Source organism: Gossypium arboreum, chromosome 12 (assembly GCF_025698485.1).
Source record: "Gossypium arboreum isolate Shixiya-1 chromosome 12, ASM2569848v2, whole genome shotgun sequence".
In the NCBI taxonomy this organism is placed as follows: domain Eukaryota; kingdom Viridiplantae; phylum Streptophyta; class Magnoliopsida; order Malvales; family Malvaceae; genus Gossypium; species Gossypium arboreum.
The window spans coordinates 99979528-100007075 of record NC_069081.1 but is presented as its reverse complement, the minus strand read 5'-3'; the positions used below and the strand labels follow the sequence as shown (position 1 = coordinate 100007075).

General features: G+C 32.8%; 1 protein-coding gene and 1 long non-coding RNA gene across 2 annotated transcripts; one reads left to right on the top strand and one right to left on the bottom strand.

The window, feature by feature from the left end:
• The first annotated feature begins 7079 nt into the window (after positions 1–7079).
• On the top strand, positions 7080–10883 carry LOC108476805 (AP-1 complex subunit mu-2). The gene is made up of 11 exons (XM_017779143.2): positions 7080–7460; positions 7676–7822; positions 7962–8024; positions 8149–8325; positions 8441–8544; positions 9380–9487; positions 9615–9711; positions 9838–9935; positions 10055–10196; positions 10277–10399; positions 10525–10883. The coding sequence occupies exons 1-11, from the start codon at positions 7332–7334 to the stop codon at positions 10621–10623; spliced, it is 1287 nt and encodes a 428-aa protein (XP_017634632.1). The 5' UTR covers positions 7080–7331; the 3' UTR covers positions 10624–10883.
• Positions 10884–24322: 13439 nt separating this feature from the next.
• Positions 24323–25725, bottom strand: LOC128285350 (uncharacterized). The gene is made up of 2 exons (XR_008275858.1): positions 25595–25725; positions 24323–24553 (listed from the first exon to the last, which is right to left on the bottom strand). It is a non-coding gene; the product is annotated as an uncharacterized LOC128285350 (long non-coding RNA).
• Positions 25726–27548: the final 1823 nt, after the last annotated feature.

Sequence of the window (27548 nt, the reverse complement as noted above, 5' to 3'; positions counted from 1 at the left end):
AGTCCAGGCTAAATCCTAATTGAAACATTTGGTCATAAAAGCTCAATTAGAATTACCAATCCAAACTAAATTCTAATTGAATCATATGCTTGAGAGACTTATATCTGGATTACCCGTCTGGGCTAAATCCATTTTGCAACACATGTAGTTCCACTAGGGAAATCACCTTTATCCATCGAAATCCAATTTTCACACGAAATTTAATCATTTTCAATTATTTCCGACCATGTGTTCACTTCTTGCATTCATATCATTCATATTATATGCATGTACTAATATTTCACATTCAATCCAATATAACATACAATTTAACATATTTTCATGCTCAATTAAGTTACACGAACTTACCTGACTAAATTGCAAAAATACCAAGATTCAGGGGTATTTTGGAAAATTTTCATTTTTTCCCAGTTTTCATCTAATCTTGATCTAAATTAATAATTTCATTCAATTTATTAATTTAGACAATAAAAAAATTTATTTCCTTCAATTTGGTCATTTTTGACATTTTTACAAAATTGCCCCTAAAGTTTTACTTTTATTCAATTTAGTCCCTGAGCCTAAAACATGCAAATTATCCATTTTTAATGTAAACCATTGCTATCTAAATATTAATATATTTATTTTCCTCCACCTCCTCTCCATTCCACATCCTTAATATACATAATTCCACTATTTACTTATATGTTCATATCAAGCTATCCACTTGAGTCATAGTCACTAAATTATTTATATATTGAGTTATAGAATTCTAAATTAAGATCCTCTTGATGTTTTAGAAACTAGACTCAAATAAACTAGACTCAAATATATTTCTACCATAAAAATTTTAGAATTTATAATTTAGCCAATAATTACAGTAAAATCTTCAAATTTATCTCTGTTCTGCTGTTTGACAGCTTCGACCTTTCTTTACTAAAAATTTATTATCTCTTAGTATGGGATTTGAATGATGTTCCTGTTTATATCTCTTGAAAATGGACTCATTACGAATTTGAAAATATAAATTTAAACTCTCAATCATTTTTATATAATTTTTAATGATTTTCTAAATTCAAAACAAGTGAACCCGAAATCATTCTGACCTTATCTCACAAAATTTACTATAACTTATTATTTATAAGTCCATTGCTCACACTGCTTCTTCTATGAAAAACTAGACTCAAAAATCTTTAATTTCATATTTTATTCATCTTCTAATTTTATTTTCAAAAGTTTTTGTGATTTTTCAAAGTTAAACTACTGCTGCTGTCCAAAACTGTTTTAGTGCAAAATGTTAATTACCAAGTTTGTAACACTTTTATTTCCTTTCTCTATAATATTTCCCGTCACTTTCTCTTATTTTCCTTCACTAACATATCAAGAACATAAAACCTTATATAAGAAAACTCTACATTAACATCATTTCCATGCCTTTTCAACAATATCAAACTTAAAAATATATTGAAATCTTGATGTTCTTACCTTGTCTTATTAAATTCAAGCTTTAACTTAATTTTCTCTCTCCTTCGGCTTCTATTTCTTAAATCTAACTTGATATTCTAGCTCCCCATAGTCTCTTTGCCATCTTTCTCTCTTGATGACTATGAAAATTCTTTTGATTTCTAAGTGAAAATAGTGGATTTTTGGTGAAATGACCAAATTGTAAAGAAAGCAAAACTTTCTTTTTTTCTCTCTTCTTCTCACGTTGGTGCATAGGAAAGATGGTGATCATTCTTCATCTTTCTTTCTTTATATGTATACTAAATAAAATAATAAAATATTATTTAAAAATTAAATTAAAATATTAATAAACTAATATTTATTTAATTAATCTAAAATATCTCCAACATCATCGTTGTCTTCTAGATTTCTCTCTCCTTCTAATTAACCATTTTGCCCTTTATGATGTTTTAGAATTTCATCCTTGAGTCATCATTTGATTTGTTAAAATTATAATTTAGTCTCTTATAATTCTTCACCTATTCAATTTGGTCCTAATTCATCCATTTTTCTTAGTTTCTAGATCATTCCACCCTTAAAATATTTGCACTATTAGTCCTTCAAATTTTTTATATTTACATTTTAACCTTAAAATTTTGAGTATTTACTCTTGAGCAATAAAACTTTTCTCACTTTTACGATTTAATCCTTTCTTGAATTAATATATCATAATATACTTCCCAATGTTAACATAACTCAAAATTTCTCTTTTTGTCACTTTATTTTCTTATTTTACTATATCCAAGATAATATCTTACTGTAGAAATTTTCGGAGTATTACACCTTGGCCCAAACTCCTTGCTTCAGGAAAATGGGGAATTGGTTTTCCAAGAAAAAATGCAAAAGAAAGATGATGATAATTTTTTCATCTTTTGTTTTAATTTACTAAATTATCTAATTACAAAATTAACCTTTAAAAACAATCAATATTTCACTAAAAACCAACCCACAACCGTTCACTATCTAAAGATACAGTCTATTTACCATTGAAGGCCATACAAGTGAAGTTCTAAAGCTATTGAACCCATTTTACTAATAACAATTAACTTTCTCAACTTTTACGATTTAATCATTTTTACTTAATTAATTATCTAAACATAAAAAATTCTTAACCAAATTTTAATACGACATTACAGAAACTCTATAAATATTAAATAAATAATAAAACATTGACTTACTAATCGGAATTATGATCCCGAAACTACAGTTCCCGACACCATTGAAAAACGAGATGTTACAATGTATGTGTTTTTCTACAAGGGTTCATAAAGACAAAAGATCTTAGAGATAAAAACTATCATTGCGGACCAGAAATGAGACAACTATGGCAGCTGAAGTAGTGGGAGATGTGTATCTTTATTTTGATAATTTTAGGAAGATTATTTTGAAAGACGTTTTCTATGTACCAAGTTTCAAAACAAACTTGATTTTTGTTACATGTTTATATAAAGACGACTTGTCCATGACTTTCAAAAATAATTTTAAAATATTTAGAAATCGTAAACTTATCTGTAATGAATGGATGCCAAATAATTTCTATTTTATTACTTAAAACTGAAATTTCGAATAAAAGACTTAAAACTTTTCATTCTAATGAGTCGTGCCTTTGGCATTACAAACTTGGTCATATTGACCAAGAAATAATCACTAGACTTGTGAACGATGACACTTTGAGTTCATTTAAAGAATTTGATATTCTACAATGTGAATCTTGCTTGAAAGATAAGATGACTAAGCAATCTTTTAATGCAAAAGGAACAAGGGCAGCGAAACCCTTAGAACTTGTGCATACTGACGTGTATAGGCCCTTGAACGTCAGTGTAAGGGGTGGTTACGAGTATTATGTAACCTTTATGGATGATTATTTTAGATATGAGTATGTGTACCTAATACATTGCAAGAGTGAAAACTTTGATAAATTCAAAGAGTTTTGTGCGAGAGTGGAGAAACAACTAGGTTTACCCATAAAGACACTTCGGTCTGATCGAGGTGTGGAATATTTATCAGATAAGTTCTTAGGGATCTTATAGAGAATGAGATTCTATCCTAGTTAACCTCATCAGGCACCCCACAATAGAATGGCGTGGTAGTGAGAAAAAATCGAACGTTGTTAGACATGGTTCGTTTAATGTTAAGTTATTCGAAGTTGTCAATTTCCTTTTGGGGATATGTATTGAAAATGACTTGTTATATTCTGAATGATGTACCAACTAAGGCAACATCTAAAACTCTATACAGATTGTGGCATGACAGAAAGCCAAATCTAAATTATTTGAAAATTTGGGGATGCCCAATCCATGTATTGGATAAATATGTGAGGAAGTTGGATTCATGGACAAAATTATGCATTTTTGTAGGATATCCAACAGGAATAAATGGTGGTTTATTTTATAACCTGAAAGAGCAAACAACGATAATGTCAACTCATGCTACTTTTCTTAAGGAAAGTTACATGAATGACTTCATAACTCGTAATAAAGAAGTACTCAAGGAACTTTAGGAAAATACACAAAGCCTTATAGAAACGGTTCCAAAACCAACTTCTAATATTAGACTTGTAAATGATTAGCAACATAGGGCACATCATCACAGCGAGAAGGTCTCTCACAGGCCTAAGTTCTTCCAATCTGACGGAAGTGTTTTAAACACTGAGTCTATCAAACAGGAAGGTGATAATCCACTCACATATGATAAAGCTATGCAGAGTGTTGATTCCAATCTCTAAAAAATAACTATGAGAGTTGAGATGGATTTTATGGATTCCAACTCAGTGTGGGAACTTGTAAACTAACCACAATAGATCAAACCTATAGGGTGTAAGTAGATCTACAAGAAGGAAAGGAATGCAGATGAAAAAGTGGAAACTTATAAAACCAGACTTGTGGCAAAAAAGTTATACTCAGAAAAGAAGGCATTGCTTATGAAGAAACCTTCTCTCCAGTTACCATGCTCAAGTCACTCAGCATATTGTTATCCATTGCGACATCTCTCGACTATGAGATCTGGAAAATGGATCTCAATAAAACATTCTTGAACGACTATCTTGAAGAGAGCATCTATATGATGCAACCCACTAGGTATATAGTGTTGGAAAAAATCTTGTTCAAAAATGGTTTTCTTACACAGTGAAAAATAAAAATTTTGAAAACTAGGTCGGTTTGTGATATTTATAGTAACAAATCCTTTACCGAAATCGCTCATGTGTTTTCAGTTAGACAGATCCTTGTTGTTCTTAGCTTTCAACCGAACGACTTTCTCTGCTATTCTTGTACCACGAACTGCTTTGAATGTGGGCACAAATTATTCGAACCAAACACAGAACCAGAAATAGTTTTTTTCTTTTTTACTTTTAGTGTGAAAGCAAAATCTCTCTCAATAGGAACCGGTAGAATAGTTATTATAGAAAATAGAATTTATATTTGGAGAATAAAACTTTCACTATTTTCGGGCAAAATAACAATGTCTCAAAGTTCTATCTTTAGCCCTATCGGTGCCATCTATTTATAAAAAGAAGAAATGAACTCTTGTTGAATTGTAAAAGTCTATTTCAAATAGAAAAATGAACTTTTAGTCTAAATAGAAGTATAGGGGGTGACAATCTTAGCTAATTATATTAGGGTTTGTCGTCCCTTTCTGTAATGACCTGTAATGACCTGAAAGTCAAATGAACAAAAATGAATAGAAATGATAAAGTTAGAGAAATGGGACACAATTGGAAATGAATGTGGTTTTCTCACCAAATATGAAAATGACCTAAAAATAAATTTATGGTTTCTCAAATTATTAATTAATTAATTAATTAATTAATTAATTAATTAATTGAAGTTAGAAAATGAAATTAAATTAATTGGTCATAGAAAATGAAATTAAATTAATTGGTGATAGTGAATCCGTTGAATATAGAAAAATTAAATATATGTTCTCATAGATTCTTTTAAGGCAAAGTTGTTATAATTTTAACGGAATTAGAATTAGGTTGAGAAAATTAGTTAGAAAATTAAATTATTTAAATTAATTTTATGAATAATGTCTATTTTGTGAAATAGAAAAACATGTATTGAGTTAAAAGTTTAAGAAACACATATAATTGGATCCGATACAGGAGAGACCCAAATCCCCATCATAATTCATATGCGGGGAAGCACACCTTATTAGCCTTTTTCTGTCCTAGTTCAATTAGGAAGTTGTTTTTCTATTAAATAGACTTCTACTAATTAAAAAGGGTTTCACTTTTTCTCCTTATAAATAGTGAGAACTTATTTCTAAATATAAATTCTATTTTTTGGAATAATAATTTTACTGGTTTCTGTTAAAGAAAGAATTTTTGCTTTCTCACTGAAAGTAAAGTAAATAATTTCTAGTTCTGTATTTGACTCGAATTCGTTCGAACCTACATTCGAAACAATTCATGGTACGAGAGTAGTGGAAAAGACCGTTCGCTTAAAAGCCGAGAACGACAAGGATTCGTGTAATTGAAAACACATGTGCAATTTCGAGTAAAGTTTATTGTTATAAATATCACAAACCAACTATTTTTTTAAAATTTTAATTTTTTCTTGCATAAAAAAATTGTTTTCAAATAAAAAATTTTCAAACAATACATAAATAATTACCTCACCCAAGAGACCTTCGCCAACTCAATCACCTCGATTTCAACAAAAGACTTACTTAGTCAAGGGCTCACCATTTTTCAGGAACTACCACTAAATTTGATCGAGATTCGATGAAACCTTTCCCATCACATCTGTTGCATCCCAACACACATTAAAAAAAACCTTACCATCAATTACATATAACCAAACTAATCTCATCTCATAGAAGTTTAGTCACACCTCATCTTGGTAAAGCATAACATGATGTTTGCATTAAGCCTATATAATTAAGAAACTACTTTCCCTGATTAGGAGCCAATGATCAACTCCATTAAAACCACCATTTATATAAGGCCCCTCCATCACCAAGAAAGGGGAAGTCTTTTTCTTCCTACTTACGCTATAATGTATTTTTGGAGAAACACTATATCTAATCATCAAACTCAAACTTTGTATCAATAAATATCATACAAATTGTTTTGTGTTTTTAATTAATCCTATATCTAAATAGAGTATAAGTTATATTGTTTTTAATTATTGTAATCTTTTATATAAAATGAAAAAGTATAACGTGTAATCTATATAAATAAAACATAAAAGAAAATTTTAATTGAATACATAATAATATAAAATTAAATTAATTTTATTTCTACTAATATAATAAATTTAAAAACAACAAATATTAGGTATATCGATAAAACACATCGCACTCTTAAAATAAGAAAGTGAATTGAAACTTTAAAACAATATTATTAAAAAGACAATTATATCAATACTAAAATTGACCTGAAAAATACTTAAAAGAAATATAATAGATTTAAAAGGCTATAATTTTGGGATATTATAAAAATAAATTATTAATTAAGAGTTTTTCAGGTTTTCACCCTTTTGGAAAGTAAGAGCTTGGACTCTAATTGAAGTTGAGATGGGTAAAACACGGGGGAAAAAAATTACTGGCGCGTGAGATTTCACCAAGTAAAAAAGAATGCAAAAGTGGCGCCGTTTTGGAAAATCTAACTGTAATTATTTGGGGGAAGGAGGCAGGCAATTGCTAACCAAGTCACCGTTGTCCCATTTTCCCAAATCATGATTCAGCTTCAACGAGCTCCCCCGACTTTACACTTCCTTCATTTTGATCTTTCCTCTCGCATCCATCCCTTCCTCTGATTCAATCAGATCTTGAGAAAATCCCTGAAATTCACCCATCTCGTCTGTATCATATTAATCAATTAATAGAAAAACCGAAAGAACAAAGAAATGGCGGGGGCGGCATCGGCACTATTCCTTCTAGATATAAAGGGCCGCGTTCTGGTGTGGCGTGACTACCGTGGCGATGTCTCCGCTGCACAAGCTGAACGTTTTTTTACCAAACTCATCGAAAAAGAGGTTCCTCTTTTCCTTATATATATTTTTTCTCGGAATTTTGATTTAATTTTTGTTTTCCGGTTTAGGATAAACCATATTATTCAGTTAATTGATTTAATCATTCTCTATAAAAAAAAGTTTGAATTTTCCTATTGCACTTCGAATCAGCTTTCAATTTTAACGAGGCAGAAATGGTTAGCTCATTGTTGAATTTCTTCTTCGGATTTGGCTTTCAGGGAGATCCGCAGTCGCAAGATCCAGTGGTATACGATAATGGAGTAACTTACATGTTTGTACAGCACAGCAACGTCTACTTGATGACTGCAACGAGGCAGAATTGCAATGCTGCCAGTCTTCTTTTCTTCCTGCACCGTGTAGTTGATGTAAGCGTAATTTGGTAATTGCAGTTTCATTCATTTTTGTGATCAAAATTTTCAACTGAACTGAGTCGGTTACCTTTGCTATTTTTCTTGATGGTCTATGATCTTTGATTCTTTTTATCGATCTGAATTATTATTCCAGGTTTTCAAGCATTATTTTGAGGAGTTAGAAGAGGAATCGCTTAGGGATAACTTTGTTGTAGTGGTATGTTGAAATCAAACTCTTTTTCCTTTTGGTAAAATAGTTCTACCACTGGCTGTTGGATGGTATTGGTTTGTAATTTATGCTAAAATGGTTTATAATTGGCTATTTGTTATGCCTTCGGCAGTACGAGTTACTTGACGAGATTATGGATTTTGGCTACCCTCAATACACAGAAGCAAAAATACTTAGTGAATTTATTAAGACTGATGCATATAGGATGGAAGTAACACAGAGGCCTCCAATGGCTGTTACAAATGCGGTCTCTTGGCGTAGTGAAGGAATAAACTACAAGAAGAATGAAGTAGGCGACTCTTTTCTATGGTTATTCTTTTGAGTCATTTATCGTTGTCTCCAAACACTAGATTATGAGGATTTATTCCAAACACTAGATTATGAGGATTTATTCTTCATTTCAGGTTTTTCTGGATGTGGTTGAAAGTGTGAACATCCTCGTCAACAGCAATGGACAAATAATTAGGTCGGATGTTGTTGGGGCATTGAAGATGAGAACTTATTTGAGGTGTGTTTTCTGATATTTTGAAAATTTATGGTTTGTCTTACGGAATATACTTTATCTCAAATCTTGATTATATCTTTTACTCAATAATGTACATGAATTTTTGTGAGCAGATTAATTGCATGCCTGATAAAGTGACAATTCTAAATAATGTATCTAGTGTAATATTACTCGTAGTTCTACAACTATTGAATTTTAGAGTGAATATGTAGCAATTTTGTAATCTGCAAAGTTGAAAATAATAGGTTGGTGTATGTAAATTTCATAGGTGGTTGAGGGGAGTGGGGCAGAAGGGAGGTGAGGTGATGCTGATTAATTTGGTAGAGGATTGATATGATTTGACCTGGTTCCAAATGTATAGCTTCCTAAAATCTGGATAATGCCTCCAATCCCACATTTAGAAATTGTGAAGATCCACTATGGTATATGTAGAGGCTTAAATCAATAACTACGAGGTTTGTTTTGTGGGACAAAACTGTGAGATCTTTGGGTCAAAGCTCACAGTACCTCTCTAGTTTGGTGCCTGCCCTGCAAGGTATTGTGGTCATCTTTGACCTGAAGGATGCACCTCATGAGTGTGGGTTAAGCCTCATGAGAACTGGTGTCTTTCCATCTCTCTTTTGCACCCTTGTTGACGAAACCATTCATTTGAACTTTCTGTTTGATTGTCATTCATGTGTGTTATAATTTAAGCTCTGAAACATTGTCTGTTGTAGGCAACTCAAAACTTCATGCACACTGTTATGGTCCAAACAATTGATTTTTGTCTTGAGTTTTATGGTATAAAAAATGTCTTTTCATGTCTATTTATTTTATTTGGTTTCAATTTGTGTTTCAGTGGTATGCCTGAGTGTAAACTTGGTCTAAATGATAGAGTATTGCTTGAAGCACAAGGCCGAGTGACAAAGGGAAAGGCAATTGATTTGGAGGATATAAAGTTCCATCAGTATGTAGCTTAACATTCTTTTTCTAGTTGAACACTTGCTCTTATTGTACTCTTTTTACCTTTGGGTGCAACAGCTACAGAATCTAACGTTGCAAATTTCTCGCCTATCAATAATGCTTTGGTCTAGGTGTGTACGTCTGGCCCGATTTGAAAATGACAGGACTATATCCTTTATACCTCCTGATGGGTCCTTTGATCTCATGACGTATAGACTTAGTACTCAGGTGGACGTTTGGCAACTGAATTCTCATTCTGCCTTCTCTCTTTCTTTCTGCCAACCAGTTATTTCTTGACAGTTAATGATGACAAGTATGTCTGCTCGTTTTTTTTTTTTTTTTTTGTTTAATTAGGTAAAGCCTCTCATCTGGGTAGAAGCTCAAGTTGAGAAACATTCAAGAAGCCGTGTTGAGATTATGGTAAAGGCTAGAAGTCAGTACAAGGAGCGTAGGTATTGGGTTTTGTCCCTATTCCTATATTCTGGTCTATTTAATTTCAAGGATCTGTAGGTGAGCTTATCTTAGATTAGAGATTACTAAGCACTGACAAAGATATAATGTTTCTTTACAGTACTGCTACAAATGTTGAGATTGCGATGCCTGTGCCTACTGATGCTTCCAGTCCAAATATTCGGACATCAATGGGATCTGCAGCTTATGCACCTGAAAATGATGCATTAATGTGGAAAATAAGATCTTTTCCTGGTGGAAAGGTAACATCTACCTATTACAGACTTATTAAAAGCTCTCTGTCTAGCCATGGTACTTATAATTTTGAAATTCATAACATTAGGAGTATATGTTGAGGGCCGAGTTTACTCTTCCTAGCATAACAGATGAAGAGGCAACTCCAGAGAGAAAAGCTCCTATTCGTGTGAAGTTTGAAATTCCATATTTTACCGTTTCTGGGATACAGGTATTCCCTTCAGATGTTTTTTTTTTTTTTAATTCTTAATGTTCTTTCAATATGCTTTAATGGAATTTCAGGGGTTGTGTTTCTATTGGTAAACTTTCTGACTCGCACATATTGGGGTTTCGTAGGTTCGATATCTGAAGATCATTGAAAAAAGTGGCTACCAGGCTCTTCCATGGGTACGATATATTACAATGGCAGGCGAGTATGAACTAAGACTTATTTAATGCCAGTTCCTTTAATATTGAGAGATCCAGTTCACCGCATTTTTCGAGAGTTAGAATGGACATAAGGATACAAGGAAAGCGGTTGATAAACAAAAGCCCTTGTGAAGAGCATGAAAGAGTGGTTCCTCCTAAAAAAACAAAGCACTTTTCTGCTTCATATTTATAATGTATGCGTTATAATTGTTTTATCTAAATTAGGTGTGAGAGTTTATAATCACCAACATTTTTCCCTTATCAAACTACAAATCGACTACTGTGAATTCTTTTCTTTTCTTCTTTTTTTTTTTTTTTTTTTTAAATTTGTCAATGATTTATTGTTCGAATGTATTGAGGGAGGGCAGTGGGGAATTCTTTCCTGCCATTTTGGCCGTTTCATGCTTCTTCTGCCTATTACAACTTATCATTTGGGTTACCGAAATACGACATTTGCTACGTGGGGACTTCAAATATGCAGCGTCGAGATATTCGAACGCTATTCGAATTAGATTGTTTGGTTAAATTGATACAATTGAAAATCGGTAACTTGTGTGTTGTAGTATATGATATATATATATATATATATAATCAGTGAACCAATAAAAATTGATTCAGTTTATAAAAATAGGTGAAAATCATATTAAAGCAATAAAATTTTGGGTTTTTTGCTACTTTGATTTCTAATTATCTTTTCGAGTAATAAAATTTGAATGTTTAATCTCTTAATCATATTTTTAAGTAAAATATATGCTTTTTGTTGATAAGTACTTGATTAACTATATGTGATATTTAAAAGTTTATAATTGAATTATTATTATTATTATCGTGGTCGTCGTCATTATTCAGTTTTGACTTTGGGATGTTTTTTGGGTTAAGAAAAGGAACATAACATTACTACAAAAGTTAAGTAATTGTACGATCCATCATATCTCCCCTAGCATTAGCAGCTAATAAGGACAAAAAGGAATAAGGGGGAGAGTCACAGACAAAATAAATCATCTGGTAGGATAACGTCTCGGGGAGATGAAGACCGGAAATTACTCTTTGGTCGGGAAAGGAGCATTGTCCTTTCTTGAAAGATATGTTTGAGACTCCTAGAAGTTATTATGGTAAGGAGCATCTTGTAATCATCAACAAGTGAAGATGATATTGGATTAGAAGAGTTAACATTAGATATAAAGTGGATAATAGTAGTGGCATCAACTTCAACATCAAGGTGCCCAATGTTATGATCTAATGCTAATTTAAGACAATCTTTAAATGTGCATAATTCCACTTCAACACTAGTCGCTATGGGTATGTTTCGAAAAGATCCTATTAGCCAATTTCCATTATGATCTTTGATTAAAGAATTTGCACTCGCAGTTCCTAGATTCCCTAGTGATGACCTTCAGTATTGAGTTTAAACCGACAAAGACTAAGGGATCCCAATAGACTGTAATGAAAGATGAAAGATTTCTGCACTTGACTGAAGGTACTATAGCAAAAAATTGAGCAGCACCTTCAATCGCTCTTTTAGTCAAACCCTCCATTTGTCGGTGGCCACCAAAAATAAAGGTGTTGCGTTGAAGATAGATTTCCCAGAGCATATAAGTGAAAATTATTTTCCATAGGATCTTAGGATTTGAACACCAGGCTTTGGAATTGAGGTTGAACAGTAACCATTCTTCCCAGTTACTAAACTATGTAAACAGGAAGCTACCATTTTCAGTTAGAGAGGCCCAATGTCATGCTTCCACCTTGTATAGTCATGATAGGGTAGGATGCTAAGGGGCCACCCATGTATAAAGCCAGGCAAAGGGTAGAGGAACCTTGGGAGGGTAGTCCTTTTGTATTTAGGAAAGTGTCATCATTTCAGCCATCTTTATGTTTTCTAGTAGCATTACTATAAAAACATTCTAGCATCTCTATAGTGGGTGGATAGTCAGTAGTTGTTGGGCCGAGCCACTAATTAAGGTATGTGCTAGGTCACCATTGAGGGTGACCCTTACGACCTATTGATGGTGTGGATAAGTGTGCTTTTCTATAACCCGTTATAATGTTTCCTATATAATAAACCCATTTTTCCCTTCGGGGGAACATGAGGTATACTAGTGGTATTCGCTATGCCCAGCGAGATCAGATTGTGGCTCAAGACTAACTTGTGGCTTGCTTGTCTTTAACAAAAGTGTCATCAAAGTGCCTCATTGGCTTCCAACTGAGTGAACAAAGTTGAGTTTGTGACATGTGGTGCCAGAGCTAGCAAAATTGTGTCATTGTAAACTAAAACATGGTGACAACATGAGGTAGTAGGTCAAAGGACCCCCATATAAGTAGCTCGGATGATCACAAAAAAATTTAGGAATCGGAGGCCGTAATGGCCACCTTGAATGCCTACATGGTCATGAGTGACCGAGCGGAGAGTTATTTGATATAATGAGCACCTTTGGTGATGAAGTGAAGGATGCTTTGAACGCAATCAAATAGGGATTTGAGGAAGCAATTGAAAATCTTAAAAATAAGATGGGAAGCTATTGGGGCCATTAAAAAAGGGTTTGAGGAACTCAAGGCCCAAAGGAATTTGATTCAGATGGCTTTGATTCAAATGGGTTTCAGCTCCACGGATAGAGGAAAAAGGGTCAAGGTGCCAGAACCACGTTGCTATGAAGGGTGGAATACGAAGGAACTTGTGAACTTTTTGTTTGATATGGAACAATAGTTCAAGGTCATGCTCATTGACTCATATGAAGGCAAGATAGTAATGGTTGGGATGTATCTAACGGATAATGGTGTCATAATTTCACCTTATAAGGTTATGATAGGATAGGATGCTAAGGGGCTACTCATGTATAGGGCCATGGAAAAAGGTAGAGAAAATTTAAGAGGGTAGCCCTTTTTTATTTAGGAAAGTGTCATCGTTAAAAAATCTTTATGTTTTTTGGTAACATTTCTAAAAAATATTTTACCATCTTTGTAGGGGGTGGACAACCGACAATTCTTAGGCTAAGCCACTAGTTACGGTATGTGCTAGGTCACCATCGAGGGTTGCCCTTACAGCCTATTGATGGTGTGGGTAAGTGAGTCCTTTTGTAACTCGTTGTCATGCTTTCTATATAATAAACTCATTTTCCCTCTGAGAGATCATGAGATATGCTGGTGGCATTTCCTATGCCTTACGAGATTGAATTGTAGCTCGACACTAACTTGTGGCTTACTTGTCTTTAACAGGCTATTGAGATTGTTGATTGCCTTAAGTGGAAGTGTCCATCCAAGCACCTCGCGGGGTTGCAACCGAGTGTACAAACTTTTATGGTATTACAGTGAATGAAAATATTGCCGATTTTTTCTTACTTGATGTTGTAGAACGGGTAAGTACTTGTTATGCTTAGCCCTCGACTGGTTAACATAACTCGTGTAGGGAGAATCTTAGAACCACATTTCCACAAGAAAATATGGATATTTGATTAAATTTTGGCTTTCCAAATAGAGTCTTGGAGCAGATTATTAGCACACGATTGTTAGGGAAAGTTACCGGAATAGAGATCGAATGCAGTCTCAAAAGCGAAGAAACCTATTTTCAAAGAACCCCAAACTAATTAACCTAGACTAAGCATATCAGAACTAGGTGTGATAAGAAAAATATTAACGACTTTTAAAGGGAGAAGAAGGGAGAAAAATGCGTTACTTAGGATTCTAAAATAGTGTGTTTTTGTCAGAAGGTCCAAAGATTCTAGATGGACAGAATTGTGCACATTTGTAGGATACCCAAAAAGAAAAAATGGTGGTTTGTTTTGTCACCTGAAAGAGCAAACTATGATAGTGTTAACTTATGCTACTTTCCTTTAGGAAATTTACAAGAATGACTTCAAACCTCGAAGTAAAAAGTACTTGAAGAACTTTTAGGAAATACACGAAGCCCTGTGGAAATGATTCTAGAACCAACTCCTAATGGTAGACCTACAAATGATCAGCAACATTGGGTGCTTCGTCCTAGTGGGATGGTCTATCGTAGACCTGAATTCTTTGAATTCAGTGGAAGTGTTTTTAAACACAGAGTCTACCAAATAGATAATGTTAGGGACGACAAACCCTAGTATAATTAACAAGGGTAGTTGCCCTTTAATCCTAGTTAGACTAGGATGTAGTTTTTTTTTATTGAAATAGACTTCTACAATTCAGCAAATGTGTCGCTTTTTCTACCTTTAAATAGATGGCATCGGTAGGGCTAAATACAAAACTTTAAGATATGGTTATTTTAGCCGAAAATAGTGAGAATATATTTTCTAAGTATAAATTTTATTTTCCGGAATAATAATTCTACTGGTTTATATTAAAGAGATAATTTTTCTTTCCCATTGAAAGTAAAGGAAATTATTTTGGTTCTATGTTTGATTCGAATTTGTTTGAACCCACGCTCAAAGTAATTCATGGTACGAGAATAGCAAAGAAGACCGTTCATTTGAAAGTCGGGAATGACAAGGATTCGTCTAGTCAAAAACACATGTGCGATTTTGGTAAAGAGTTTATTACTATAAATATCACAAACTGACTTAATTTTCAAATTTTTAATTTTTCACTTTCCAAGAAAGTCATTTTTGAACCTAATTTTTTTCCAAAAGTCATTTTTCTTTCTCATTCTTAGACAGTGCCATTCCTGCAAGGTCCTTGGCCATAATAGACCTTGCACGCACCCTTCTAGTTTGGGTAGTGCCAGAGGCAATTGGCACTCTTCCAATGTTTTGTACTTCATCGCTATCTGAAACAGACAATGTTTTCTCAAGCAATACCTCAATGGATTCTTCCTTTGTTTTTTTTTTCGACCCTTTCTTCTACTAAAGGTTCTCTGATATTGGTGCTGAAAGCATGAACCTTGATAAGATTGGTTGAGGCTGAAGAAGGTTCAATGGTTGAATAGGAACAAGGGTAGGATTGGCTTCAAGATTAGATACTTGGGATGTTAAGGCATGGATTAAGGCTTCAATTTAAGGACCTGGTTTGGTAAGGGGGTTGGAGAATATGTCTTGAAAGACAAAACAATAGGTTCATCAGGAGGGTTTGGGTTTGAGAGACATTGGTGACAGTAGTCTCAATAGTTTTTGGTTCCTTCATAACATTTGATTTACCAATGAAATCAATAAAATTGATGGAAGGGATTTCATGAAGGTTTTGAATGGGCTCAATCTTAACAAGGTTTTAGGGAGTGAACACTCCCTAAATTGTCTCAATAGTAGCTTGAGTTTGGTTACTTAATCTCTAACATCGAATTGTTGTTGAGCCTTCTGGTGACTTTTAAAATTTTCAGTGATGATCCTCTTTGTGCAAGCCATTGAGGAGAAACGATGAAAACTTTGAATCGATTATTAGGGCTTAAAAAAATGAACAAATTTAGCCACAAGTAAGCTAGAATATCTATGGAGAACTTGTAAAAGACCAAAGTAAATAATCAAATATGACAAGATGACTGTTTATACAGGGAAAGATAATCGTTACTTCCCTATTATTACACATCTATCCTGAGTTATTAGAGAGAGAAAATCTTTCAAATTTTCCTACCAAAATTGCAGTTGGAGAAAAAATATACTAAATTATTCCCTAAAAATCAGCTAAAAATTGGGAATAAAATCTTCAAAATGGTATCTAATATAATCGTTTGGATGCATTCTTAACTGTAGTTACTTCATGCGAGACATACACCAACTAAGCTTCTCAAGCTCTCAAACTTGTTGGCACCTAATGCTTTAGTGAACAAATTAATTAACTGACTTTCTATAGATAAATATCTCAACTCAATCGAACCATTCTCTATTATTTCCCTAATAAAGTGGTGCATTATATTGATGTGTCTGGTTCTAGAGTATTGTACAAGGTTTTTTGATATGTTTATAGAACTTGTGTTGTCACAATAGGCTGTGGAAATCGAAAATGCAATCCCAAAGTCCTTTAGCATTTGCCTTATCCATAACAATTGGGAACAACTACCTGTTGCAATGTATTCTACTTCTGCTATATACAATGAAATAGACCATTGCTTCTTGTTATACCATTAAACCAGATTACTTCCCAAGTAAAAACATCCTCTAGAGGTGCTTTTTCAATCATCCATATTCACAACCCAGTTAACATCACTATATCCAACTAAACAATAGAGCTATCTTCAGTAAATCAAATGTCCAGATCAATAGTGCTATGGACATACCTAATGTTCCGTTTGGCTATCTTAACATATGATTTTCATGGATTGGTTTGATATCTTGCATATACACCAACACTAAAGCACAAATCATGATGGCTTGTAGCGAGATACAAAAGGCTTCCAATCATGCTTTTATAGGTGGTCTGGAGGAGTCTACCCCCTTAGCATTTGTACATAGTTTCTCATTAACAAACATAGGTGTCTTAGCTAGTTTTAATTAATCAATGCCAAAATCTTTCACAGTATTTCTGATATATTTCTCTTATGATAAAAAATGTACCATGTTCCAATTTTTTGATTCGAAATCTAAGTAAGAAGGATAGTTCCCCTACCATGCTAATTTAAAACTCATTTTTACATCAACTTCACAAATGAATCTTTGACAGCAACTGAAATAGAACCAAATACTATGTCATCAACATATATTTGTGCCATGGTTGTAGTCCCTCTACTCTTTATGAACAATGCCTTATCCACAGAACCTCTTTCAAATCATTGGCCAATCAAATAATGAGACAACCTCTCATACTATGCTCAACTCATATAATACTTTTCTCAATTTATAAACATACTTTAGACAAGATAGATCTTCGAATCCCTTAGGCTGAGAAACATACACCTCATTTAGAAATTCATTCAATAAAACCCTCTTAACATCCATTTGAAATAGCTCAAGTCTAGCCACAAGAGTAAAGATTTCTTCAAAATCATTGCCCTCTACTTAAGTGTAACCTTGAGCAACAAGTCAAGTTTTGTTCCTTATGATGTTAACTTGCTCACATGTCTTGTGTTTGAAGATTCATTTAGTGCCAATTATGCTGCAACCAGATGGCCTAGGTACTAGATCCCATGTTTCATTCTTCTCAAACTATTGCAACTTCTCTTGCATGGCTTGAATTCAATCAACAACCTTAAGGACCTCTTCAACTCATTTTGGCTCAATTTGAGAAGTGTAGTAAGCCAAACAAAACATGCTTTATAGTTTAGTCTAGGTTTACCTTTTGTTTTGATCCAATCATGAACATCACCAATTATATCAATAAATAAGTGATTCTTACTAACTCTTTCTCAAGGTTAAAGTGGCCTATCATCATTAGACTGATCATTGACTAGATCAGTAACTTGAACATCTTGACTTTTTGCTTCTAACTTTTCTTTAAACTTAGCAATGCTAATGGGAGAGGGCACTTCCTTTGCCTCTTGTTTTGATCCTATCATGATAATCACCAAGTATATCAATAGGTGAGTGATTCTTCTGAACTCTTGCTAAAGTTTGAAGTGGCTCATCATCATTATACTGATCATTGACTAGATTAATAACTTGAACATCTTGACTTTCTGCTTCTAATTATTTTTTTAGACTTAGTACTGCCAAGAGGAGTGAGCTCTCCCTCAGACACTGAATTAAGAGTTTTGCCTCCACCAGCATCACTGTGAATTTCATGAACTCTAGCATCATCAACCACTACATTGATTAACTTTATGATCTTCTTAGTACGTTTATTGAACACCCTATAAGCTTTGCTATTAATCGCATAACTAAAGAAAATACCCTCTTCAGATTTTAAATCAAATTCACCTTTGTGGTCTCTGTCTTTTAAGATGAAACATGTACTCCCAGAAACATGGAAACACTTCATAGTAGGCTTGTTTCCCTCCCACACCTCATATAAGGTCACGCGAGTCTTTGGTCTAATCATCACTCTATTAATCATATGAATAACAATGTTCACTACCTCAACCCAAAAATAATGTGCAATAATCTTGTTGCTGAGCATAACTCTGATAATTTCTTGCACAATCTTGTTATTACACTCCATTACACCATGTTGTTACGATGTCTTTAGTGTAGAAAATCAATGGCTAATTCCTTGTTCATCATAGAACTTAGAAAAATCATCATTTTTAAATTCACGTCCATGATCACTACGTATTCTGCTTATCATGCCAATTATCTTTCCATGTTCATTCATCAGCCCCCTGTACAGTTTTTTTAACTCATCAAATGTATAAAACTTTTCTTTAAGAAACCTTACTCATATATTGGGAGTAGTCATCAACACACACAAAGACATATTTCTTTCTTCCAAGGCTTTTTATTTGCATTGGATCAAACAAATCAATGTGCAAGATCTCAAGTATAGCTTTGTTCTGAACATTTGTAATCTCTTTATGCTTCTCTCAATGTTATTTACCTTTCATAAAATTGCTATACACTTTGGGAATGATCCCTGTAAGTTTAGGAACACTTTGAACTGTCTCATATCACACCAATCTTTCAAGCTTTCAAAGCAGATATGGCCAAGCTTCTCATGCCATAGCTCCAATTTTGAAGTTATAGCACTATTGCAATTGTAACACCCTAACCCATATCCATCGCTGAAACAGAGATTTGGAGCATTATTGGAGTTTACAAAACATTTGCAGATAAATCATGTCAATCACTATTCATTTTCTGAGATTATTCATAACTTCCTTTAAATGGACCCTCAAGGCCCAATATGAGCATTGGAATCAAGTCGAGACTTAATCGGGAACTTTAAAAAATTTTCGCGAATTTTTAAAAATTTTCCAAGGTGCAGGGCTCACACGCCCTTGTGGTCCAAGAGACACGCCCGTGCTACAAGCCGTGTTCGACCTCGTGTAACCCTCTGACTTGTGCCACACGACCGACCACACGCCCGTCTGCTAGGCCGTGTGGTTAATTAATTTTCTTCGAAATTAGGTGCAGGTTTCACATGGCCAAGACACACGCTCGTGTTTTAAGACGTGTAGCACACACAGCTGAGACACACGTCCGTGTCTCTACTTGTATGCTCAATTCTGAGCATTCTATTTTCTAAAATTTAAGATACAGGGGACATACGGCCTAACCACACGCCCATGTACCAGGCCGTGTGTCACACATGGTCTAGACACACGCCCGTGTGTCTGCTCGTGTGGAAAAAATAAAGTCATTTCTAGCTTCATTTCTCACCCAAAATTTTTACTAAGTTCCTGCACCAAACTTACATCCAAACGCCAACCAATCCAAGCATTGAATTCAAGCAATTTATAACATCTAATATGATATATTGTTACAGATATTCATGCTTTTAATCTTACCTTTATAAGTGTACTGATTTAACATTTCTCAATCAATCAATAATAAACACTTATGTTATCTCCATAGAATAAACTTAATACATATATACATATACCAAAACATAATCATTACTAGCCATTCCAATGGCTAGATTACAATAATCATTTACATTTACATGCCAATATGGCCAATTTAACCTATACATGCCATTATAACCATAATTGATTTACCATATGTACCGAAATAGGCTGATGGATAGTGTGAGTGATCTTTGCCAAGCTTCTAATCTAACAAGCTTCCGATTTACTATAAAACAGGGAAATAAAACTAAGTAAGCATAAAATGCTTAGTAAGTTCGTATAACATGGTACTTAACTTACCATTCATTCTATTTTAAGGTAACTATGTAAGGCATATTCAATCAATTTGACCTTAAGCCCTACACATATCCTCATTGCCCTTATTCCATAATAACGTCAAAACATATATGGGCTCAACAATGATCAAGTTTCCAGGCGCATATGCTTTCCAAAACATGTATTCATTTAACATGTATAAATCATCTATTTATATTACAAGTATAATTTCATAATAGTTCATTTTGAGTTTAGATTATTTCATGTCAGAACTTACTCATATCATTCGAAATATAAAGGTCACGAATAGTACACTCAAGGGGTACAAATCTATAATCAAGGATGAACATACTCATCAGATAAATTTCATGTACAAATATCATCATCCCATATTACCATATATCAATCATCTCATGTTTTCATATATCAATTGTCATGTATCCTCATTTTCATGTATTTCAGACAAATACGTGTAATAACTCATTTCTTATTCATATATTCTCATGTCAAGATTTTTACCCGTTGAATTTATTCAGAATATCGATGGATACACAGGTAGTACACCCGAGGTGTACAAATCAAAATCCGTCAATTCATGTCCAATGGTACCCATAAGGTACAATTTCAGAGAGTACACTCTCAAGCCACACATGTATACAACAGGATTACCAGTCCAAGTTAAATCATGCCTCCAATATATATATACTCAATAGAGCTTAGTCAGGATTACCAATCCAGGATAAATCCTTTCTATGACACATGCTCTAAAGAGTTTGATTTGGATTACCCGTCCGGGCTAAATCCAATCCATAACATATGCTTGAGAGGACTTTTATTAGGTTTACCAGTCCGCCCAAATGCAGGACCTCATTCATTTCGAGAAATCGCATATCCATCGATATTTCATTTATTCAAACAGGATTTAACATTTTTCAGGCATTATCAGGCTTGCGATTATTTCATACATCTATATCATTCATATAATTCAAATAAACACGTTCCACATTCATTTCCAGCATATAAGTAACATTTTTATCTTTTATCATTTATCATTTATTGGGCATTATTATTGATCAGCCTTTGTTAGAAATATTTTTAATGTCATATATATACAATATTTATAAAATTCACAAACACAACATTTAATTCAAGCATATAAACATACACAATTTAGTTACAGGAACTTACCTCAACAAATGTTCGTGTACATAAAATCTACTAATCCGACATTTTCCTCTTTTCCTCGTTCTAGCTCCAAATTTGGTCTATCTAGATCTATATGAGTAAATTTAACATCAATTTATCACATTTCATATTCAAGTGGACTCAATTTATATCCTATGCAAAATTATCATTTTGCCCCTAACTTTTCCATAAATTCTAATTTCGTCCCTAGGCTCGGAAAATAAAATTTATGCAATTTACTCTCTATTCAAAGCCTAACCAAAATTTCACCATAAAATTTATAGCACATATATCTATAAAATTTAGAATTTTTCTTCAATTTTTACAACTTTACATTTTAGTCCCTAAATCATGTTTTCATCAAAAATCACTTTGTAAAAGTTATTTATCTATCAACAACCTTTCGTTTTCTACCATAAATTTCAAATTTTCAGCATATTCATCTATAACCTAATTTCTATACTTTGATAACTTTTCAAATTGATCCCCCCAAATAGATAGATTAAGCTATCCTGATTTCAAAAATATCAAAATTATTAAAAACGAGACAAGAAAACTTACCCAATTTGGCCAAGAAAGCTTGTTTTCTCTTTCCTAGGGTTTCCATGGAATATTTAGGGAATAATATGATATAAAACGATTTTTATTTCTATTTAATAATTTATCATCTTTTAATTATTTTGATTTCCAATTTAGTCCTTAGCCTTTTTCTAATTTTCTATGGATGAATCATCCAAAAATATCTACTAGCTTTTCATTAATGGTTTAATTACCATATAAGGACCTCAAGTTTTGAATTTCATAGCTATTTAATCCTTCTAGCTACTAGAATTCAACTTTTACATTTTATGCGATTTGGTACTTCTCGTAATTAAGCACTTAATCAGTAAAATTTTCTTATCAGAATTTTCACACGACATTTCTAACATAATATAGACCATATAATAAAATTAAAATAAATTTTATTTTCGGCTGGAATTTGTGGTCTCGAAACCACTGTTCCGATTTTATCGAAATTGGGTTGTTACAGTAATGGATAAACAACATCACATTGTAGCAAGTATCAAAGGTATGGCCACCCTCCATGATCACTTCATCAGAATCATTAGTCACAATACACTTATTTTTAGTGAAATTCACAAGCATACCTTGGTTATATAGTTGACTGGTGCTTACAAGATTGGCTTTGAGATCATCCATGAGTAGCACATTCTTCAATATGGGTGTGCCAGGAATAGTCAAGGTACCTCTAGCAAGTATCTGGCTTCTATTCTCATCACTAAAGGTCACTCTTTCAATAGGAAAATCTCTAAACTCAATGAGGCATGTTTGGTTACTTATTATGTGTCGTAAACAAGCACTATCAAAATATAAATTTCCATCAATATTGGACTTTAAGAAACAATGACCAACTATGAAATATTTAGCTTCTTTCTTCATCCATATTCGTTTCTACACTTTTCCAACTATAATGCCACGGGCAGTGGGCACTATCTTAGGCACTAAATTCCTCCATCACAAATCATGTAACACTTGAAAAATCATGGTTTGTATGACCAAGAGCACCAAAATAGTGACAAATCACCTTATGGGAATGAAAATTCTTATAAGATGGCTTGACTAACACCAACTTAAAGCTTTCACCAACTTCTTGTAAACTGGTTTCTTTACCAAAGACTGCGGGACTTTATATTACAATATTACCTTTATTAACAAAGTCTAAACTTCCCTTACCTTGATCTCTCTTCCCAACTGCCAAAATCTCATCAAGTTTGTTCTTGTTGGTAGTAAACTTCTCGAGCATAAGTTTCGTTTTAGCAAGCTCTTTCTTGACCATCACAATGTTGTTTAATTCCCCTGTAAGGAAAGCTTCTTTAGCAGTTACTTGTTTAATTAATATTCCATTTTCATCCTTCAATTGTTTGTTTTCTTATGATAATTGAGTATTGATCTTATATACCATTCTCCATTTGCCTAACATCATTTTATAAGTTTTTAAGAAATTCTTATATGTCCAAACATTGGAATCTTTATCAAAATCCTCTCCACAAATTGTCATGCTAGTGAAAGTAATAAAGTTATGATGATCTTCTTTTGAATCAAATCCACTAGAAGAGTCTTCATCACTCCTAGTTACATAAAATGACTTTTTATTTTTCTTTTTTTTTTTTAGAATGTTAGCACACTCGGATTAGATATGATTAGATCCTTGGAACTAATAGCATTTGTAACGTCCCCCTACCCGAGACCGTTGCTGGAGTCAAGCAGGAGACATTACAAAACTTATCATAGCACTTAAACAGTTTTTGTAGTAAACTATCCATCTGCGTCACGGTCGCTAAAAAAATCATATCTCGAGTTATGAAACTCGAAATCCAATTCTGTAAAATTTCCCTGAAACTAGACTCATATATCTACTTACTAATTTTTTTCTAGAATTTTTGGTCAGGCCAATTAGTACAGTTTATTAGAAGAACTCTCCCCTGTTTCAGGGTTAAGCTACTCTGACCCTTGTGCACTACGAATCAAATTTCTTCCTGTAAAGAAATCCAATGACTATGCCATTTGTTTCAATTAAAAATAGACTCAATAAGGAATCCATAAAAATAAAGTTTGAGTCCTAATTCTTAATACACAATCTATGGTGAATTTCTAAAGTCAGAACAGGGAATCCAGAAATTGTTCTAACCCTATTTCACCAAAACGTAAATATCTCATAAAACACAACTCTTTTACCTATTTTGTTTCTTCCATATAAAAATAGATTCATTAAGCTTCAATTACATATTTTATTCATCATCTAATTCACTTTATACTATTTTTGGTATATTTTCAAAGTTGGACTACTGTTACTATCCAAATCTATTTTAGTATAAAATGTTGATAACTAAGTTTATAACATCTTCATTTCTTCTCTCTACAACATTTACCAACAATTCCTCTTATTACTCTTCACTAACATATCAAAACATACCATACTTAAGGTTTTGGTAACATTTACAAAACATACCAAAATATCATTTAACAACTTAGATACTTTCAAAATAACTTAAAGACATCCTAGGTACAATGCCATTTTCCAAAAAGATAGAAACTTCACCAATTTGAGTTTGGGGATCGGCTTGTATGCTGAGTCCTTATACTTTCGTACCTAGCCTGCAAGACGAAACAAACCGCATAATCGAGAATACTCTCAGTGGTATTTCTATAAACAATAGCTTAATCAACTTTAAGACATGGTAATTCAAACACATTATTGCTATTATTCAATATGAATCAGTACTTTAATAACCTTTACTTTATTTACCCTTATTAACATAACTCGGACACTAACGGATACACGGATCCAACCCACACTCCGGGATAAGCACATAGTGCTTCATCGAACAAATCCGAACTTTAACATTATAGTACACAAAGTACTTCATCGGAACAAATCCGAACTTTAACGAAGAGTCGACACATAGTGTCTCATCGACTCAATGTCGGAATATCCCAATACTTCCAATTCCTATGACATGTCAACTATATCCGACTAGCCCGACATCGTTAATAGGGTATTCAAAATCACATTCATTTCAATATGGTAAAAATACTTACCTCATTCACATTTTCATACAATATAAATATCAAATATAGCAATAACGATTAAGCTCGGTTTATAGAAATACAAACCACTATTTATCGAATTTAATCGATATTTTCGTTCACTTTCTCTTTTCCTTCTTTGATGACGTATTCGATTGCTACGTTTGCTACTAACAATCATACAATTAAAAATCATCAATATACTAATTCATAAAACACATTTTCACTTTCTATCAAACTTTTACAAAAATTCCAATTTCGTCCTTTTTCCATTACTAATCTTTTTTTCTTTAACTTAAGCTTCATATTCTCTTTTAATCAACTCATTAACAATTTCTAACTCATAAAAATTCATTATAAAACATAAATTTTGAGCTCTATTCAACTTAATCCCTATTTAAACCTAACTTAGAATTCTTTTAATAAATCACTAAATTTCACTTCTAACTTCAATTCCTATCAATTTAACCCATAAAACCTCAATTTATTCAACTAAATCAATATCTAAAAATTTTCTATTTTTCTTCATTTTAACCTCATACATGTAGAACTTTGAATTAGACATCCATAAACATAAAAATCATAAGAAAATGAGCTAAAACAACTTACCAATTAAACTTTAGGGCCTTAATCCTCAAATTTCCCTTTTCTATTTCTTTCTTTCTTTCCTTCTTTCTTTCTCACGTTTGCTCTCTGTAACTCTTTCTATGTTTCTTTACTCATTATTCTTTATTCATTATACTATATTATATTATTATTAACCTATAATAAATATATAATTAACATGTGTAATAGCTATAACATAAAATATCTTATAGCTATTACACATATATACCAACTATTACACATGTTATATCATACATTCACACACATGGCACTTAGGGTCTAATTGCTAGATTAGTCCCTTTTACTAATCTTTAATCTATAATTAAACTTTTATACCGTATGCAATTTAGTCATTATTCTAAATTCAAGCTACTTAACTTAATCAAACATTAAATAACCATTCAACTATAATTCATAAATATTTCTAATAAATATTCATGAATAAATTTCACGGAAACAGTACTCAAGACTCAATTTCCGATACCGTAACTTTCGGTTCATTACAGCATTGCACGTCCTTCTTCTTATCCTTCTTATAATCTCCTTTAACCATTACCCCATTTGACTTGTTTTTGGGAAATTGACATTGACTTCGAACTTTTTGAATTTCCTTACCTGTTTCTTGAAAGTCCTATTGAAATTCTAAGTGAGAAGAGCTATCTACTCATGGTGATCTTTTATAGTAGCATTATAAGGAGTTGGCACTTCCTCATTTACCTAAAGAGTAATGTTTTTGTCCCCTTTTCCTCTATTGTGTTTAGCCTCATCTAAATTCATCTCAAAGGTCTATAAAAAAACAATCAGTTCATCAATTGCCAATCTCTCAAGATTTTTGGCCTCCTCAATAACTGTAACCTTAATTGAAAATCTTTCAGAGTAACTTTTTAGCATTAAAATATTCTTCACCGAAAGCAAAAACCTGATTTGATAAGTCAAACAGTTCAACATAAAATTCTCCAATTGTTTCTGACTCTTGCATCCTTAAGCTCTCAAACCTTGATGTCAATATTTACATATTTGATTGCTTGATTGTGGATGTTCATTCATGAATAGTCTCTAAGAGATCCCAAGTAGCCTTTACAATCATGTACTTTCAATCCTTTTAAACTTTTGCGTGTCAACTACAAAAAATATTGCATATAAAGCTTTTGAGTTATTATCTGTCACTTTCTCTTCCTCAATGGTCCATTGTGCTTTTGACTTAATAACCCTTCCACTTCTTGTATCCATTTTGAGTGACACTCATCCAGTCAAAACAACACACCATGTCTTCTTATCACTTAATGTAAACCTTCAAACGTGCTTTCTTATAAGCATAATTGCCAACCTCTAGTATAAGGGGTCTTTAAGTAGATGAACTTTCCATAACTTGAATCTAGCAACTCCTCATATACCAATTGAAACTCAAAATGCTGTTGATGTATAAGCTAAGTACTTAGAAAGAGTAATAAGAGAATGGACACTCATTCAGCACCAAATAAACATTAATAAACAAACAGGAAACGCAAGAGTTGTTTACACAGTTTAGTTTCCTTATGTCTGTGAAGCCCAACTCAATAAGAAATATTCACTAACTTTAACACTCGCAACAAATTACCCTAATCTATTATACAACCATGATAATTTTCTTCACCTTTACACATTAAAAAATAATACTTTCACCACTAAATTCGCTCATGTGAATTCAACAAGTAAAAGCACAACAAGGTTTTACTATTAATATACATTAATCTAATAAAGTTTCTCACAAGAAAAAATTAAGTACTTATTCTCTTTTACAATAACCTATACAAGAATTATATAAAATATTTTAAAACTTAAAAACATAAGATTTATATCAAATCCTTGAATGAACCATATTATAAGATGAATACACTATAATAATAAAGAACAAGATAAACGTAGATTCTTGACAACTAAACAATCAATGTTGTAACTCAATCTAATAGGTGACTAA

What these genes read in the sequence shown, in the direction of transcription:
- LOC108476805 (XM_017779143.2), top strand. Translation starts at nt 7,332, where the DNA reads ATGGCGGGGGCGGCATCGGCACTATTCCTTCTAGATATAAAGGGCCGC. An exon ending in GGGATAACTTTGTTGTAGTG is followed by an intron (nt 8,025 to 8,148) that starts GTATGTTGAAAT and finishes TGCCTTCGGCAG; the next exon opens with TACGAGTTACTTGACGAGAT. An exon ending in TTACCGTTTCTGGGATACAG is followed by an intron (nt 10,400 to 10,524) that starts GTATTCCCTTCA and finishes GGGGTTTCGTAG; the next exon opens with GTTCGATATCTGAAGATCAT.